Here is a 19,678-nt window from a genome sequence, read left to right as displayed (position 1 = left end):
TACTGTCTGTTTGTCATATGGCACTTATTTGTACCACCTTTTTATATTACTGCAGTCTGTATTGTTCGAACTGAACAGCTGTACTGTCATTTGGTTAGTTTTCATCATTGTTGATAACTCAAACAGATTAACATCTTGTCTGAAGAAATAAGCCTTTTAAGTGTTCCTGCACTTATTGACCTGCACATACTAGTTTTAGAGCCTTGGTTGATCAACTAGTTCTTTAAAACAAGCATTGATTTACATAATACCCCTGTATGGCAGTTCAGTTTGTTACCACATTTAAATTGAGTTTTAATAACCTTTTATTCTATGCTAAATCTCCAGGAGCAAATAAAAGTACTCTTCCTTGGAATCACCAAGCACCATTTTTGAAACATAAGTCACCATCGGCACTCACATCTTGATATACATGTGCAAGTTTTAACTTGCTTATGTTACCTATGGAATCCTTTTGTTCACCCATTTTTTCTTCTATTTTTATTAGGTGGTTCCTCCCTTTTACTGATATTACTACTTTGATTGTTTTTTACTTCAGTGCCCTAAACATTTACCTTAAGAGTCATCCCAAATGAATTTCCCTTTCTGTCTTAATATTTTTCTTGCAATGCTTTCATCATTCAGGGGCTTTTATTTATTTCATAGGTTCATAGGTTCATACTAGGCTATCTGCCCGAGGGCATTTACAAGCCTAGCCCATAGTTTTGTGGCTTACGCCACCCCTTTAGTTTGGAGAAACTATGCCCATTATTTTGCTGTGCCTCTCTCGAGCAGTGACACTGAGGTAATCCCTGGGGTATATCTGCGATCTCCCATCCATTGGTCAAGATTCCTCTTGAACAAGGCCAGTGAGGTGCTCTGCCTCACATATACCGGGATTTTGTTCCACAGCATAGGGAGTCTTTGGGTGATGAATCTATCCCTCCAGCACGTCCTATTAATAACCGTGTTGAGGTTTAAGTCTCCTGCCCTTGTGGCTCTGAGGGATCTAGATTTTTTGAGGTGAAGCATGTTCATCAAATCTGGGTTTGACATGGCCTTGTATGTCAGGCACAGGTCACCTCTGAGCAAGCGGTAAGCAACTGAATAGAGCTGGAGTTCTTTCAGTCGGGCAGCATAAGACAGATTTTTGAGACCCTTTATCCTTTTGATGAGGAACTTTTGTGGCCTCTCCAGCTGCTGCAAGTGTCGGGTCAGATACATTCCGAATGGGGCATTGTACTCAGTCATTGGTCTGATGAGTGATGAGTATAGGGAGACTATGACCTCCCTTGATCTAGATTTGAATCCCTTCATGATAAGGTGGGCAATGTAGAAGGTCTTCCTAACTACTTTAGCAATATGAGTGTTGAATGAAAGGTTACTGTCAACCTGGGTCCCCAGGTCCCTGATAACTTCTTCTGTGCTCAGTGGATTGCCACCTATATGGTAGCTAGGGGTAACCTTGTTTTTCCCGAAGGGTATGACTATGCATTTCTTGGCGTTTAACTTTAGGCCATGGCTCTGGCACCAGTTATCCGTTTCTGTGAGACCCTTCTGAACGATATCTGTGTCAGATGTGTTTTCGACTACGGCGCCCAGTTTGCAGTCATCTGCAAACTTTGTCAGCCATAACCCTCCTGTGTTTGCTTGTACTTCAGAAAAGTAGATGCCAAACAAGAGTGGGCCCAGGACTGAGCCCTGTGGGACACCACTTGTGACAGGCTTTGAGTCTGACATGGCGCCAGCAACTCTGATCCTGTGGGTTCCGTCACTCAGCCAGTTTGCAACCCATCTTGTGATGTATGGGTTTACATTTAAGCTGATGAGTTTTTCAATGATACCCGAGTGGGGTATTGTATCGAAGGCCTTCGCCAGGTCGAAGTAGGCTGTATGGACTGACTTTCCCTCATCAATGGCCTTGGTGACTGTCTCGAAAAAGTCAACCAAGTTTAAAAGGCATGATCTGCCTTTGACAAAGCCAAACTGGGTTGGATCCAAAGTCTGCAAATTCCCTATGTCTTTATTTATGAGATCCATTATGATCCTCTCCATGGCTTTGCAGATAAGGCTTGTCAAGCTAATGGGACGGTAATTTCCAGGGTCGGTGGAGGCACTGCCTTTGTGAAGTGGGACCACAGTCGCTGTGCGCCACTCCCTGGGTACGTATCCGGAGGTGAGACTAAGATTAAACAGCTGTCCTAACTGCGGGTTTAATTCCTCGTTGAGTTCATGGAGCACACAGCCGGGGACACCATCAGGTCCCATGGATGCTGTGTTTTTTGCCTTGGAGAGAGCAGTTCTCACCTGGGCATTAGAGATGTTTGGGGGCTACAATCATTTGGTATAGATATCTCTCCTTTTGGGGAGTTTGCACTGAACCTGTCAGCCAGTATGTTGGCAATGTCGGTAGGATCAGTAATCTTCACATCATTTTGAACTAATTCTGAGCATATCTGGGAGTTTCCTCCCAGGTTTCTAACATAGCTAAAGAATGCCTTATGATTGTCTTTTGAGTCCTTAGCTATTTTTCTCTCAAAATTAGCTTTGGATGATTTGATGAGAGCTCTTAGCTTTTTACTTATAGTGATCAGCGGTGTCTTACCTTTTAAGGATTTTGCTCTATCTTGTAGTAGCTTCCTCCTTTTGTTGTAGAGTTTGTTTATGGCTGGGGTCCACCAGACTGGACGCTTGCCTTTGGTACAAAGAGTCTTTGTTTTGCTTGGGATTGCCTGATCCATGCAGCCCTGCAGGTGCTGGTAGAAGGCATTTGTAAGTGATTCAGCGGCTTGAGTAATGTTTACCACCGGCTCGGGGGCCTTAAAGGAGACCACACTAGTCTTTAGAAGTGTGAAATCGGCTTTCGAGAAGTTCTTTACTGTGGTCTTTTTTATTTCAGGTGGGGGTGGGATGAGGACCTCCAGCGAGATTAGTTTGTGATCTGATCTCACCAGTGAGGGGTATACTTCCGGTGTTGAACATAGTGCTCCCATGTTTGTAATGATGAGATCAAGTATGTTTTCTCCTCTTGTGGGGATGGTGACTAGTTGTTCCATGGCATTTGAGTTTATGAATTCCAGGAACTTTTGGGCTAGAGTGTTTGGGCTTGAGTAGTGTTCCCAGTCTATATTAGGGTAGTTGAAGTCACCTAGTATGATGGTGTTCGGAGATACATTTATCCCCTCCAGTGTTTTCAGGAAAGCCATGTGAGGTTCCTGAGTTTGCGAGGGTGGCCTGTAACATGCTACAAATTGCAGAGCAGTCTTGCCTATGGTTAATTGCACCTGGATGGTCTCCGATGCATTGTGCGTTGCCACCAATCTTGAGGTGTGGGTGTCCATGATGAATATGGATACCCCCCCTCCTTTCTTGGTATTGTCCGGATTTTGGGGCCGGAACGCATGATATGAGGTAAAACCTGATAGTGCTGGGGTGCTCTCAGGAGCCTTGAACCAGGTTTCTGTCACAGCACTGACATCGATGTTCTCAATACTGAGAAGGGCCTCGAGTGCGTGCATCTTGAGGTTGAGACTTCTGGCATTGAGCAGCATTACCCTTATTTTTTTTTCTTTATTGTGTTCTAGGGTGGTAGGTTTAGAATTTGAGCCTTGCCTAAAAAAGGCACTATGGGGGTGGCAAGAGCCTTTGCCAACATCCGGAATCCCAGGGGTGACAGGTGCAAGCCGTCCCTTGCGAAGCAGCGTGGCTTGTCCAGCATGTCATCCCAGGCAGACAGACATTAGATCCCCTTTGAATGACACCAGAGTTTAAGCCAATTGTTAAAGCTGATCATCTTATCTCTGTATTGTGGCAGCATTCTTGGTGAAGGTAGGATACTGCTCAAGGTCAGGGTCATACCTGCTTGGGCTACATAATCAGAGAGCTCCTCAATGTCTCTTTTCATGTAGTCCAAGGAGGTACGTCTCAGGTCGTTTACACCAGCGTGGACAATGACTGAGTCATACTTGTACCTGCTGTTGAGAGACCTGAGTGCTTGCGTTATGTGGCGGATTCTAGCGCCCGACAGGCAGCTTACTGTGACCTTCTCCTTACTCAGTCCGGTGAGTGGGACGTCAGTGTGTCTGACTATGGAGTCACCAATGACTAGTGTGTCTGGCATTGTGTTTGGGCTTAAGGGCTGTGACTGCTTGACACTCTGACTGTGTGGTCTATGTGTTGCAGGTGTTGTGTTCTGAGGTGGTAGTTGTTTGGGTGTCTGCTTTGGTGGCCTCTGCTGTTTTGGTAGATTTTTGATCAGAGCCTCCGAGTATGTCTTTGTGTGCTTATGTGTATGATTTGAGGTTGTGATGGTACTATGTGAGAGACTGGGTCTATAGTGTGTGGTTACCTTCTCCTCCTGTCTGGCCTTGCCAGTCCTATGTTGAGAGAGCTCAGCCTCCAGTTTGGCCGTATAGTTGCATCTCTCGCATGTATTTGTGTTTTGTGGGAGGAGGAGAGGGTTGTCTGTGTACATGAGGCAATTGTAACATTGCCTCAATATTCCCAGGTTCACTAGCTGAGCAGGAGAGGACATTAGCAACTGATCCCTCGACATGCTAGAAGGAATAGACAAAAAAACTTAAAAAAAGGTTCCGGGGGATGTGGGTGACCGAGAAATGGGGTTTGCATTTTGGGGTGCTATCTATAACAAGAGTGCTGTATCAAGGTGATAAGTACTGTAGGAGCAAGTGCTGGGCTTTACAGATAGAGAATAGTCTACTTTGGAGTCAAGTAGAGATAAGCTTTTTAGTTATAGGATACGCTGATTAGATCAGTAGTATAGTTCGAGGAAGGTAGTTTTAAGGGAAAATTTGAAGAGTGGACTTTAGGTAGCCCGAATAGTTTAAACCTGATTAACCGCCGCTGCCCTAGTGTGCAACGGTGGCAGCTCCGCGCTAAAACGCGCTATAGCGAGCTTTATAGCAGGGGGCTGGAAAAGACAGGAAATGACCCAAAATGGCCAATAAACTACAAGTTACTGCCTTAAACCACTCCTCTAAGGACAAACAGGCAGTTCAGTACTCCCCACTCTCACTGGTGAGTAAATAAACTTCCCCCTGACCAAACAAGGAAAATGGAGAAACACAGGAACCAAGACAAAGCCCAGGGATCAGCAAAATCTGGTCTCTGGAACACTAGCTAGGAAAGTATGGAAAACAAAGATTTTTTTTGTTTTTTTCAAGATTTTTTTTTACAGAAAGGCAGAAAACACAATAAATGCTATAATTATCGACTAATTGCTATCAACAGCTAGTACACTTGAGTGTATTAGCCTGTAATTTAACTTTTAAGCAAAACTTAAATTAGCAAGTGCAGTAAACAGTTTGAGCTTATAAAGACAGTAAAAACAGTGCAAAGTTCGATAAAACAAGCAAAAACAGTGGTCGAAAGTTTCAAAAGGTCGAAAAAGCCAAGAAAAATACTTAAAATCTGGAAAGGTAGTCTTTTCTGGTCTCTGCTGCTACAGGAACACTGCTGGCCACCACGAGGAGCTGTGCTGAGTTCTCAATAGCTGGAAAAGCCCGCCAAAGCGCGCTTTATAGCAGGGGGCTGGAAAAGACAGGAAATGACCCAAAATGGCCAATAAACTACAAGTTACTGCCTTAAACCACTCCTCTAAGGACAAACAGGCAGTTCAGTACTCCCCACTCTCACTGGTGAGTAAAGAAACTCCCCCCTGACCAAACAAGGAAAATGGAGAAACACAGGAACCAATACAAAGCCCAGGGATCAGCAAAATCTGGTCTCTGGAACACTAGCTAGGAAAGTATGGAAAACAAAGATATTTTTTTGTTTTTTTCAAGATTTTTTTTTACAGAAAGGCAGAAAACACAATAAATGCTATAATTATCGACTTTTTCTGGTTAAACCTTCTTATTAAAGTCTTTGGTTTCTTCACTTCGTCACACATTCCATTTCTTAATTTCCTTCCAAATGCTCTCAACAATCCCTGCCTAAAATATTCGTTTTTCTGTCCCTTTTTTGAGTACCGTGAAGTCTATTGTGTAAGCTTCATTTATATTTACTATGCATTCTACTTTGGAATTTTTTTAGATATAATTTTTGCTATATTTTAAAACTATCTGAGATTGCTGCATGAGTTGTACTGATAATTTTATATTTGATCCAGAATTTGCCCTTTAGTATCCAATTCACAATGCAGAAAGTGGCCTTTAATGCTGAAGATGATGCAGAATTTGTCTCCCCTCTCTCTTTTTTTTTTTGCATGTTTCCAGCATTTGGCCTTTCCTATTCCCAGTTTCCAGTTACTGTTGTCGGGAACTGTAGCTAGCAACCATCTCACTGACATGGTGTGCGGGAAAGGCTGACCAGTGAAGAGGGGGGTACTTCAGTCACTGATGGCCAGCTCTCAATGTGGGTAGCTATTAGTTTATTTATTTTTTTTGTCTTACATTAAGTGGCAGCTATGTCACAAGTCTGAAGTTTGAGGGCTTGAAGAAGACATTAAGTGGGAGGGGTATTGCAAAGGTGACAGGTGCAGTGGATCATGAGTATACTTCCTGTAATGATATAATTATGCATTGTATACAGCGGGTGGGGACAGCAGCACTTATTTTAGCAGCCCTCTGCAGTGAGAAGTGTCGGATGCCTCCTCATGTGCCCTTCTCACTTTACAGACCTTCTTAAAATGTCAAGCATCATGTACCCGGGGTGTTGATGCCCCTTTGGGCAAGATGTGTATTCAGTTACAGTAAGGGGCTTTGGCCCTCGAATTCTACATGTGATGACAAAATCACAAATTGAAAGCCATTGCAGGATCTACACTTTTTTCTGTTCTTGTGTGTGTATAAAAGAATATTTAGTTTAGCATATAATATTTTAAGCTGTTTTGCTTTAAGACATAGTAAGCTGTGATATGGCATTTTTGCTGATCTGAATAGATTGCTACAGCCTCTATCTCTTACATAAATTCCTTTGTTGTTGTTGTGTCTTTCGGCTTTTAGGGGTCGCCACAGCGGAACTCCGGTCCGCTTATGATTGGCAGTTGATTTTTACGTGCTGAGTTGCCAGCCCTAACGCACAACCTTCAACGAAGGTACGCCCATTCATGCATGTCTACATGCAGAAGACGCTCTAGCTGAGAGTCGAACCGGTCAGCGTCTTACTGTGAGGCGACAACGCTACCGCAGCACCACCACCACGGATCTTACATAAAATCCTACATTTTAATATTTGCAATTTGCATTCTGTAAACCTGCCTTCTTTGTTTTTAAATAGATTGTATAAGCTAGTTATTAAATGCACTTTGAGTGTGTTGGTGTAATCATTAGCGTCATGAATATCTGTTAAACTTCTTTTTTAGTAGTCTGATTAAACTTTGCTTTTGTCTTTCTTTTTTCAAAGGCCTTTTGGACTCGCTTCTTTCCCGCCATGTACCAGTTAAGACAGCTGTTGGCAGAGAAAGCAATAGGTGATATAAAAGGTTTGAATCTTGAGATTGGAATGAAAATGGACCATGTCCACAGTCCATCCATTAAAGAGATAGGAGGAGGGGCCCTGCTTGATCTGGGTTGCTACTGTGTCCAGTTGGCTTGTATGGTCTTCACTGGGGAGAGACCAGAAGTTAAGGCCACAAGCATTCTGACTGAACAAGGTAAGTTAAATTAGTGTTTTGTATAGCTGATGCCACTTTAAGAGAATGCATTTATATATTTGTTTTCCTAATTTGTTAGAGCCCCACACCAAAAGATTAAGATGTGCATATAATCCAGAGTCCTGACAGCTGAAATTTAGTTTCTGCATTAACATAGTTAACTTTACTTGTTAAAGCAAAATGTAGTTGAAACCAATTTTAAAATACATCAGAATTAAAATGTGAATGCAAGTGCCCTGAGTTCCACATGACTGTCACAAATGTGTCCTCATAGTACTGCAGCTTACCCATCACTGCTCCTGTAACTCCTGTTAGTAAAACTCCCAAACTAAAAGCACCTTACTGGGCATGAAGCAGTTTTTCTCTCTCTCCTGTGTACCAAGAGCCACTAGACCTTTCCTTTCTATCTTCATTACAGGTACTGCAGAAGCCTCATTTTTTTTAAAATGTGTTCTTTCTGTATTCTTTCATCCCATGGGCCATTTTGCTAATGGTAGTGGTGGTGGTGGTGGGGGGGGTCAGGAGCCATCTATTGAATACGTTGTCATCCCTGGAAGTTGGGGGATTTTGAAACTTACCCCCTCCACTGGTGATTTGATGTGCATGTTGTCGAGGAGGGGCCTAAAGTGCTGGTCTAGTGGGGTGTCTATTCTTTCATGCCTATACCACATCCGTCTACAGTGCTAAGCTGTATTTCATACCTGCCATATGCTACCAGTCTATGTTTTGATTGCTGCTATATCCAGTCACTGCCAGGTGTTGGTGTTATGTCCACTCACTGCCAGGTATCTGTTTCAGCTGGACCCACTCACTGCCAGGTATCTGTTTCAGCTGGACCCACTCACATCCCCCCGAAGGAATAAGCAGGCTGTGCTTTTCAGTCCTACTTTTCAAGCTGGCCCCTTTAGTATCTGGATCTCTAACGGATTACAGGCCATCTGGGTCATAGTTAGGACTTCACCCTTGTATGCCACAGAGAGAAGTCTTGTGTATGCCAGTGAAGTATAAAATGCTATGAAATGTATACTGTCCTGTCTGGTATGTTACTGAATGAACAGAATATCTTGTTTATTTATGCACACCGTTTGTACACATTCATGCTGGCATTATTTTGTTGGTTTTATATATATGTTCACTTTTGTGATGTTTGTATTTTACTGACAATACTGTGTCTGTCCTTTGCCTTAAAGGGATAAGTCATACCTGGACAAGTGTGCCTATCTGTTTAACAAATATGTAAATAGATAAAATTAATATGTCTGTAAATGTGCTATGTCATAGCGGGTCTAGGACATTTCACTGAAAATTTCTGACATAGGGTCCAATTCGCCAAAAAGCCATTTTGTCGAAAATGCTACTAACAGTGTATATGCCCTTTTCCCCCACTGTAGTGTGATCTCGTGAGAATATTAAAGTGGGGGGCATAGCCCCCACCTATAAACTACTTACTTATATTTTTAATAGGGACTGCACAATGTAAAACAATACTAGACAATATTAAACTAGACAATATTAAACTATACTGGGTGGGGGGCTGTGCCCCCCATACCCCCCGTTGTGGGGGCTGTGCCCCCCACACCCCCCACTTTAATATTCTCACTCCGAGATCGCACTACAGTGGGGAAAAGGGCATATACACTGTCAGTACTATTTTCTGCTAAATGGATTTTTGGCGATTTGGACCATATGTCAGAAATATTCGTCGAAATGGATTTTCGGCAAAATGACCTTGATCCGTCATAACGTACGTTAAATCATATACTGCTTTTGTAATGTATTTTGTTTTGTGGCCCAAACCATGGCTATAAAGGGTTCTTGTACTAGTTCATAAACAAGTTAACTAATATAGCTGAAACTGTACATCTTCATATCCGTTTGTCTATCTATGTATGTATTTATTTCCATTTGTTGGCTAGGATAGTTTGACTGGGCAACTCACTGAATGAGGTTTCTGCTGGGAAAAAGAGTAAAGCCTCTTTTTCACAGGAAAATGTATTCTGATTCAATATAATTGCAGATGCATAAAGCTACTCCTATCTTCTCCCATTTACCTGCCTTTAGGGTATGTTTTCCTTATTACAGCTAGTATGCCTAACGGACAGTGTTCGGTGTTCAAGAGGTGTGATAAATTGGATAAGGTACCTCAGATACAAGTACTTGTATTTAATCTCAAATCAGATCCAGCAGGCATTTATCTCTCTAATTCTGATGCTGATGGACAGGTTACTTCTTTTAATTCCATTCCTCCTGATAAAGAAGTGAATGCAGTGAACAAATTGGGAGAGAAAATGTGTTCTTTGAGTACTTCAACTTTCAGGATTTTAGACTGACAAGTCCATATCTATAGTATTGTTGTTGGTGTTGGTTGAGAATATGCTGACCTCTTTGGACAGCCTTCCCTCTTTGAGGTAAAAAGTTCCTGAAATGCTCCAGTGATGGCTGTTTCTCAGGTGACCAAACATTTTGAAACTGTGCTTATGATGCCGCTGATTCTGCATCTGGAGAAGCTGCTACTGGATCACACTTGAGGAGTCTTGCATGGCTTCATTCTCAAAACATACATGATGAAATCAAATCTGAGATTTTTAAATGTTCATCATATTGATCACTGCTGCAGTAGCCTTAGCTATATGGATTATATCCTCCCAGGGATATAACCCATATAGCTTAGGCTACTGCAGCAGTGATCATTCGAACATCTGTTGTCATGGTAAGTTTACTTACACAGCAGTAACTTTTTAGCTAGATATAGACTCCTTATTTGGCCATTCTGGAGCTTGCAGCTGAGGTGCTTAAGAAATGTGCGGATAAGAGAAAACTAACACAACAAGTGACCCTGTTTTTTCAAACATAATAACAGTTTACCTCCTCCTCAGTCCCCTTCTCCCACAGACAGTTTAAACAGCAAGGGGTTGGTAACCAAGGGGGGAAAAGCATTAGAAATAAATCTTCCCGGTCAATATAACTGTCTGCCGGCTTAGACTCCCTTCCCCACCTTGCCAGCCTTTATCCATGCCTCTCAGGCTTCATCTTCCCTTTTGGCTTCAGATAATCTCAGACAGTTGGGTTTTGAGAATAATTCAAGAAGGGTATGTTTAGCAATAAGAATCCCTCCCTTCTTTCCAGCAAGTTCCTTTCTGTCTGGAGAACGAGGCTGCTCTGTTTCTTCCCATCTTGCACAACCTGCTGTGCCAAGAAGTATTAGAACCAGTGCCTTTAAATCTTTCAGGCAAAGGTTGTTGTTCAAGGATTTTTTCTAATTTCCTAACCAAAAAGATCCTAGAGGTGTTCATAGGTTCATACTAGGCTATCTGCCCTGGGGCAATTATAAGCCTAGCCCGATTCTGTATGGCTTACGCCACCCCTTGATTTGAGTATACTGTGCCCTTTTTAAGGTTTAGTTTACTGTGCCTCTGTCTAATAGTGACACGGGAGTAATCCCTGGGACAAACCTACGATCCCCCATCCACCTATCGAGATTTTTCTTGAAGAGATTCAGTGAGGTGCTCTGCCTCACATGAACTGGAATTCTATTCCAGAGCGAAGGGAGCCTCTGGGTTATGTACCTGTCCCTCCAGCAAGTTCTATTTATTTCTCTGCTGAGGTTCAAGTCGCTCGAGCGTGTGGCTCTAAGGGATTTAGATTTACTGAGGTGGAGCATGTCCATTAATTCTGGATTAGACATAGCTTTGTATGTCAGGCATAGATCGCCTCGAAGTAGGCGGTATGCCACTGAGTAGAGCTGGAGTTTTTTTTAACCAAGCAGCATATGGCATCTGTTTGAGACCCTTGATCCTCTTGGTGAGATACTTTTGGGGTCGGGTAAGGTACATCCCAAAAGGGGCATTGTATTCTATGATGGGCCTGATGAGGGATGAATAAAGGGGCACGATTACCTCTCTTGATCTAGATGTGAAACCCTTCGTGATGAGGTGGGCTATGTAGAAGGTCTTTTTAACCACTTTGGCAATGTGGTTTTCAAAGGAGAGATTGCTATCGACTTGGGTTCCCAGGTCCCTAATAACTTTCTCTGTACTTAATGGGTTTCCGCCTATGTGGTAATTTGTGGGCACATTGTTTTTGCCAAAGGGTATGACTATACATTTTTTGTCATTTAGCTTTAAACCATGGCGCTGGCACCAGTTACCTGTCTCTGTGAGACCTTTTTGAAGGATGTTTGTGTCAGCTGGAGAGTCGATTATGGCGCCCAGTTTGCAGTCGTCTGCGAATTTGGTGAGCCATAGTTCTCCCACGTTTGCCTGTACCTTGGAAAAGTATATACCAAACAAGAGTGGTCTCAGGACAGAACCCTGTGGGACGCCACTTGTGACCGGTTTTGAGTCTGACATGGCTCCAGCAACTCTCACTCTGTGGGTTCTGTCTTTGAGCCAGTTTGCGACCCATCTTGTGACATAGGGGTTTATATTTAAGCTGGATAGCTTATCTATGATGCCCGAGTGGGGTATTGTGTCAAATGCCTTTGCAAGGTCCAGATAGGCTGTGTGGACTACCTTCCCTTCATCTATGGCTTTGATGACTGTTTCAAAGAAGTCAACCAGGTTCAAAAGGCAAGATCTGCCCTTGACAAAGCCGAACTGGGTAGGATCTAGTGTCTGTAGATACCCAATGTCATTGTTTGAGCTCCATGATGATCCTCTCCATAGCCTTGCAGACTAAGCTAGTCAGGCTTATGGGGCGATAGTTTCCAGGGTCCGTAGAGGCTCCACCTTTGTGGAGTGGGACCACTGTTGCTGTACGCCATTCTGTGGGAACATATCATGTAATGAGGCTGAGATTGCATAGCTGTTTTATTTGAGGGATTAGTTCCTCTTGGAGTTCATGTAGGACGCAACCTGGGACGCCATCTGATCCCATGGAAGCAGTGTTTTTTGCTTTGGAGAGGGCAGCCTTCACCTGAGCATCAGAGATGTTTGGGAGGCAGCTCTCTGCCGGGATAGATACTTGCTCTTTTGGGGGGGGGGGTGGAGAAGTTTGCACTGAACCTGTCTGCCAGGATATTGGCGATGTCTGTTGGTTCATTGTAATTTTTGTCGTTTAGAATCAACTCAGAACAAGTCTGGGAGTTGCATCCCAGGTTCCTAACATAACTGAAAAAAGCCTTATGATTGTCTTTGGTGTCCTGTGCAATTTTTCTCTCGAAGCTGGCCTTGGAGGAATTTATGAGGGATCGTAATTTTTTGCTAGTACTGATCAGAGATGCCTTCTCTATTAAGGATTTTAGTAGCGAACTCCTTCTGTTGTACAGTTTATTTATGGCAGGGGTCCACCAGACTGGACGCCTGCCTTTGGATGATTGGGTCTTGGTTTTGTTTGGGATAGCATGATCCATGCATTCCTGGAGATGTCCGTAGAATGCGTTTATATAGGATTCTGCAGTTTGGGCCGTAGTTTCCACTGGCCCTGGGGCCTTGAAGGATTCCACTTCGGTTTTGAGAAGTGAGAAGTTAGCTTTTGAGAAGTTTTTCACTGTGGTTTTCTGGGCTGGGGGTGGGGTCGGGATGTGGACATCCAGTGAAATTAATTTATGGTCTGATCTTACCAATAAGGGATATACTTCTGGTGTGGAGCCATAGAGTCCCCATGTTGATAATGATCAGGTCTAGTATGTTGTCCCCCCTTATGGGAGTGGTGACTAGTTGTTCCATAGCATTTGAGTTTATAATTTCCAGGAACCTTTGGGCTAAGGTGCTGGGGCTCGAGTAGTGCTCCCAGTCAATGTTTGGGTAGTTGAAGACGCCCAATATAATGGTGTTCGGAGAGATCTTCATGTTCTCCAATGTTTTCAGGAAAGCTGAGTGGGATTCCTGACTTTGAGAGGGTGGTCTGTAGGATGCTATAAACTGAAAAGCAGTCTTGCCCACTGTTAGTTGCACACGGATGGTCTCCGATACTTCATGCAATGCCACTAACCTGGAGGTGTGGATATCCTTGATAAGTATGGAAACTCCCCCTCCTTTTGTGGTTCGGTCCGGGTTTTGGGGCCGAAAAGCATGATATGAGGTATAGCCTGGTAGTGCTGGGGTGCTCTCTGGAGCCTTGAACCAGGTTTCTGTCACTGCACAGATATCGATGTTCTCCATACTGAGGAGAGCTTCGAGTGCGTGCATCTTGAGGTTAAGACTTCTGGCGTTAAGCAGCATTACCCTTAGTTTCTTGTTCCTTGTGCTGTCTATGGGGGTGGGTTTGACTTTTGAGCCTTGCCTTAAAAAAAAGCACTATGGGGGTGGCAAGAGCCTTTGACAATATCCGAAAGCCCAGTGCTGACAGGTGCAAGCCGTCCCTAGTGAAGCAACGTGGCTTGTCGAACATGTCATCCCAGGCTGACAGACACTGGATCCCCTTTGAATGACACCAAAATTTTAGCCAGTTGTTAAAATCGATCATTTTGTCTTTGTACTGTGGCATCATTCTAGGTGAGGGTAAGATGCTGCTCAAGGTCAGGGTCATACCAGCCTGGGCTACATGATCAGAGAGCTCCTCTATGTCTCTTTTCATGTAGTCCAGGGAGGTACGTCTCAGGTCATTCACATCAGCATGTACAATGACTGAGTCATATTTGTATTTGCTTTGGAGTGACCTGAGTGCTTGCGTTATGTGGCGGATCCTAGCACCCGAGAGGCAGCTCACCGTGACCTTCTCTTTATTCAGCCTGGTGAGCGGGACATCATGTGTCTGACAATAGAGTCACCTATTACAAGAGTATCAGATGTGTTATTCAGCCTTAAGGGCTGTGGCTGCTTGGCACACTGTCTTTGTGGGCTATGTGTTGTGCGTGTTTTGTTTTGAGGTAGCGTTTGCTTGGATGTCTGCTTTGGAGGTCTCTCTTGCTTAGGTAGATTTTTATTTAGAGCCTCTGAGTATGTTTTTGTGTATTTATGTGTTTGGTTCGCTGATGTGGTGGGACTATGTGATACTGGAATTGTGTTGTGTGAGGTTACCTTCTCCTCCTGACTGGTTACACCAGTTTTGAGATGAGAGAGCTCAGCCTCCAGTTTGGCTAAATAGTTGCATCTCTCACATATATTTGAACCTGTTTGGAGGAGGAGAGGGTTTTCCGTGTACATGAGACAGTTGTAACATTGCCTCAAAATTCCCAGATTCACCAGCTGGACTGGAGAGGAAACCATTGACTGACCTTTGGGACATGCTAGAGTAATATAGGGAAACTGAATTTAAGATGGACCAATAGAGGATAGGGTAATCATAGAGAGTATAAGAGTAAGTAGTGCTTATGGTTTAATAGTGCTAACGTGTAGGATTACTTAATTGGACCAGTGAAGGGCCTTAGAATGAGAATATGGTGTTTAAATTGAGAGATAGAGCAGTTCTAAGGGAAAAAGTGAAGAGCAGACTTTGTGGAGCCAGGAATAGTTTAAACCCAATTAGGTGGCGCTGCCCGCTGTTGCGCTATGCACAAAAACGCACAAAACCGTGTAAAAGAGGGTTTTAAGACAGGAAGATGAAGGAGTTTGGAATTGACCCAAAATGACCAATAAAACTACAGTTTCAAGTCAGTAACTACTCCCACAGGGGCAGGCAGGCTGCTCAATGGTTTTCACTGCCACTGATCAACAGAGAGACTTCCCTTTAGCCCAAGCAAAAAATGGCCTCCAAGAAACTTACAAACAGTTCAAGAACAGCAAACCTGTAACTGAACTTTTTTAAATCTCAGAAAAGTGGGAAAAAAGCAAGATTTTTTTGTTTTTTCAGAGATAGCAGAGGTTCACAAGTATCAGCAAGTTATAACAGTGCAGTAAATGACCCCACACAAGAGTGCTAGGCCAAAGACAGATAAAATGCAAGTTTTGAGAAAAAAACAATTTTAAAAATAAGTGCAAACAGGAAATTCAGTAAACAGCTCTAGGTTGTGCTCTAAATACAGTTACTAATGCAGAAATCAAGTTTAACAAGCCAGAAAATGCTCAAAATAGGTGGCTATGCAGAAAAAACTTAGCAAATAAACAGAGGAAAAATATTTAATCTCAAAAGTGGCTCCTTTCTTCTCTCAGCGTTTTCTCCTCTTGGTGGGTGCTTCACCAACAGCCAACAAGCCTGAAAAGACGCCAAAACCACGAGACAACCAGGTTTTGAGAGAGGAAGATGGAGTTTGGAATTGACCCAAAATGGCCAATAAAACTACAGTTTCAAGTCCGTAACCACTCCCACAGGGGCAGGCAGGCTGCTCAATGTTTTTCACTGCCACTGATCAACAGAGAGACTTCCCTTTAGTGTGTACTGTGTCCTTTGGTTCTCAAGACTAGTAGTGGATCTTTGGCTGTAAAGCGCCATGTCAAAATTCCCAAGTTCGAGATGTAATCCCTTCAAATTTAACTTTCATGGTAAAGCTTGATGTAAGGGATGCCTTTCACCATATTCCTATTGCCTGGAAGTTTAGATGTTAAGATTTATTGTGTCTAGGTTGCAGTATCACTTCTCTGTTTTACCCTTTGGGCATTCTGCTGCACCAAGGGTGTTCACAAAATGCCTAGCTCAGTCATCCTTTATTGCAGATTCCAATGCATACAAATGTTTCCATATTCGGACAATTGTCCTACCTTTGCTGATTCTCTTTCAGCTGTCGAGTCTCTAACAGCTGTGCAGGTGCTTTTACTCAGTCTGAGATTTCAAATCAGTTTGCAGAAGCTTCTCTCATCCTGTCACATAGAATGGTTTTCCTGGTTCTTGATCCCTTCTGGGCCAAGATCCCAGTCAGCTTGTCTTATCTAGCAAACCTCTTTGAGAAAGGCCTTTCTTGCTCCTTTTTAAAAATTCATGACTCAGCTGTCTCAGCCCACATTCCTACTCAACCCCCCCCATCTTTTCTCACCCTGTGGTAAAACAACTCCTTAGAGGAGTGATCCACATCAGGCCTCCCAGGAGGCCGACTTCTCCACCTTGACACCTAATTTTGTCCTGGAAAAACTTGCTCTTATTTGAGCCAGCCTGCTCTGCAGACTTAAAATTCCAGACATGGAAGACTGCCTTCTTATTGACTATCACTTTGGCTAGGAGAGTTTCGAAACTGCAGGCACTCATGATGGTGGAACTATTTCTCATCTTCCTTGCTGACAGAGTTTCTCTAACCCATCCTTTATGCTCAAGGTGGTGATGGACACTTCCTTAAGTCAAGCAATACATCTGCCTACCTCCTTTCCCAAACCCACAAAACAAAGGAGCAAGAATTCCACATTCCATAGATGTCCATAGGCAGCTATGTTACTTTCTTGACATAACAAAAGCCCTCAGGAAATCTTACCAGCTGTCTGTAGCCTTTGTCAGCAGCTCTGAAGGGAAACTCAGTTTGCAAACAGACCATGTTTAAATGGCTGTCCCACTGCATCACCTTTTGTTACAGCCATTGTGGTAAAAAAACACCTGATGCTATAAGGGCACATTCCAGTAGGGCTACTGCATCTTCTATTGCCAAGGTATCGGCCAAGGACATCCTGGAGGCCACTACCTGGTCTACATTGCACACCTTCACCATACATTACAACTTACCAGCCTTCTCAAAGTCCAGAGCTGGGTTTGCCACTGCTATCCTGCAAAATCTTCTCCTCTCATTAAATATGAAATCCAACCTTCTTCTGAGATTTGGGAATCATCCCACAAGTCAGGACTGCAGCAGTGAAACACGAAGAACTTAGTACGGCTGTGTACACTTACCATAAATGTAGATGTTAGTGTACTCACTGTTGCAGTTCTCTTTCCCTCCCTCCTTCCTCCAAGCCGTCCCTCCTCTTGCCTGTTAACTGCCTTAGGGTTCCTTCCCATGGCACCTGACTTTCAGCTCCTCTGCAGGGGCTCCTAACTTCTAGGGGCAAGAAAATAACTGAGATCTTGATGTTGGCAGACTCCACTCGTACCTCAGTGTACTAATGTCGGTTAGGGAATCCACTGGATATAGGAGGAGGGAAGAATTTTACTCTGGTAATCAGGCTGGCCAAGGGCTTCTACTGCAGAAAATCCCACAAGTCATGACTGCAACAGTGAATATACTCAAAGATTCCACATTTATGGTAAGTTTACACAACAATACTTTGTAGCAAGGTTCTTCAGGAGGATGAACCTATTCCTATTTTATGACTTTTTCCACTATTGCCAGGCTACGCACAGGTCCAGAGGTTTTGGTCTTGATTTGTAAAGCTTCGATACTTTGTGGAGGCATTCATGTGATAAGAAGACAAATGTGTTGGCAAATGTACCAGCTTCCAAGGGGGAGACCGGCCTGTATTGGAAAGTGTTGTATATCACTTCTGTTGGGTTCAAAGATTGTCTTCTAAATACTGATGTCAAATGCCATTGATTTGCTTCCAGTGCTTGCTTTAAAAAAAAAACACCAAAAGGCTGCTGTTCCAAGTTTAATACAAATCAAAGAAGAACGCACATAAAACTCGAGCTCCTCAGCTGTGTAGCCTTCAGAGTGTCTCCATTGTGGACATTTATGCTTTGGAAACTTGTGCATTAGTTCCCAGTTTTACCAAACTTTATTGTTTATACCTTGATTCCAGGACCTGTTCGTCTTTTAGCTCCTGACTTAAGGAAGAGTCCTTGTCTTTTGACCTTCATGTGGCTCTGACCTCCCAGTGAAGTGTGAGTTGACACTGTTTGAGGTTATTTCCAGCATCCACCTGTAGCAGTCTTCCAGGTACTTTTAACAAGGCAAGTACTTAAGTGTTTTTTTTTTGTCTTTTTCAGAGTCATAAACCTGGCTTTGAGTGAAAGTCAAATATATTCCAAAGTATACTAAATTAAGGGTATCATAATATGAAATGCTAGCAGTTTTCCCCTGCACGAGACCTTTTTGTAGATCAGCTAATAATGTGTATGTTTTTTATAAGTATGTAAAAAAAGTTCAGGCCTGTAAAAAGTCAAGTAAGTACAGGTGAATGGTGTAAAGTTACATTTTTAGACTTTACCACCACCAAATTTTTAATGTCTGGTGGTAGCAATTCTCTCATTTTGTCTTACGGGACATTTGAAAATTAGGATTTTTTTTTTAATTGAGAAACTTATTTTTTTCTTTTTTAGGCGTGGATGAAGTTACAGCCATAATTCTGAAGTTTCCTTCAAATAGGTTGGCTACCATTACCTGTAGCACTGCTACACAGCTTCCCAACAGGGCTGTGATATTTGGCACAAAGGGGACTATTGTGGTAAGTCATTTTTTGTCAAGAGTCCACCTTAATTAAAGTAAAGAGCATTTGCTTTATTTTTCCATAGCTTGGCTGAACCTGTAACAAGAAAACAAAAAGTGAAGTGCAGCTCACAGTTAAGTACTGCAGGCTTACCTGTTCTTTATAGTGTCTGGGTGGAATATCACATACTGCAGGATTTCCAGACCCTGTGCCCAGCCTGCTGTAGGGAAAGAACACAAGTTCTGTAGAAGGAGCTTGGCACATAGATCTTCCCGTTTTTTATTCAGAGCAGAACTGTCTGCATGTTCTAAAAGAGCCTGTTTGAGTAATGTTTGTGTGCATCACAGGATGGTGGTAATCTTTGTGTGCTGTGATTCACAGGATGGCAGTAATCCCACTGTCATTCTCTGTAATTGTGTTGAGATGTAGAGATTAGTATTGTTCTACTAGTGCCTTGCCTAGGTATACAGATCCCACCTTAAGTCTGACATGTCTGTAGTATGGTGTATAACTGATGTGGTCCATCCACATCTGATGAGAACCTGTTTCAGTTGCATAAGGTAGGTAGGGAAATGGTTATGCACCTATACCCTTTAGGTGGTACCACTAGTGTCTGTGGGCTACAGGAGTGCATCAGAATGCTTACCTGTGCATGTAGGAGTCCTGTTCTTGAGTTTGTAATTTATTTATTTTACATTTGTTAACCGGGATTGTCTGACTGAGCAAAAGCCCTTTTTCAGCAGAGGCCCGGGGAGAAAAGCTCCAAAACATAATTACAAAAAATATAATCGTTACAAACACAATTAACATTATAATCATTCATAATAAAACTTGTAGAACAGTTATATATATGTAGTTACAATTATCTATAAAAATGTTATGAAAAATACTGTAGCAGAAAGAAAGGAGATAGTGTTAGGTAAAA

The 19,678-nt window shown here is 42.9% G+C and overlaps 1 protein-coding gene across 1 annotated transcript in view; it reads left to right on the top strand.

The window, feature by feature from the left end:
• The window catches only part of LOC122791736 (trans-1,2-dihydrobenzene-1,2-diol dehydrogenase-like), a 279,610-nt gene that overhangs the window by 120,691 nt on the left and 139,241 nt on the right, over nucleotides 1-19,678 (top strand). Inside the window, exons 4-5 of the mRNA XM_044059644.1 lie at nucleotides 7,345-7,594; nucleotides 18,647-18,771. Of these exons, the coding sequence (XP_043915579.1) occupies nucleotides 7,345-7,594; nucleotides 18,647-18,771 (375 nt within the window). The remainder of the gene's footprint in view (nucleotides 1-7,344; nucleotides 7,595-18,646; nucleotides 18,772-19,678) is intronic.

The sequence above is a fragment of the Protopterus annectens genome, chromosome 17.part0, assembly GCF_019279795.1.
Source record: "Protopterus annectens isolate FY-2018-M chromosome 17.part0, PAN1.0, whole genome shotgun sequence".
Taxonomy (NCBI): Eukaryota; Metazoa; Chordata; order Ceratodontiformes; family Protopteridae; genus Protopterus; species Protopterus annectens.
Note: the sequence above shows the minus strand (reverse complement) of the source record. Positions and strands in the feature narration are given on the sequence as shown.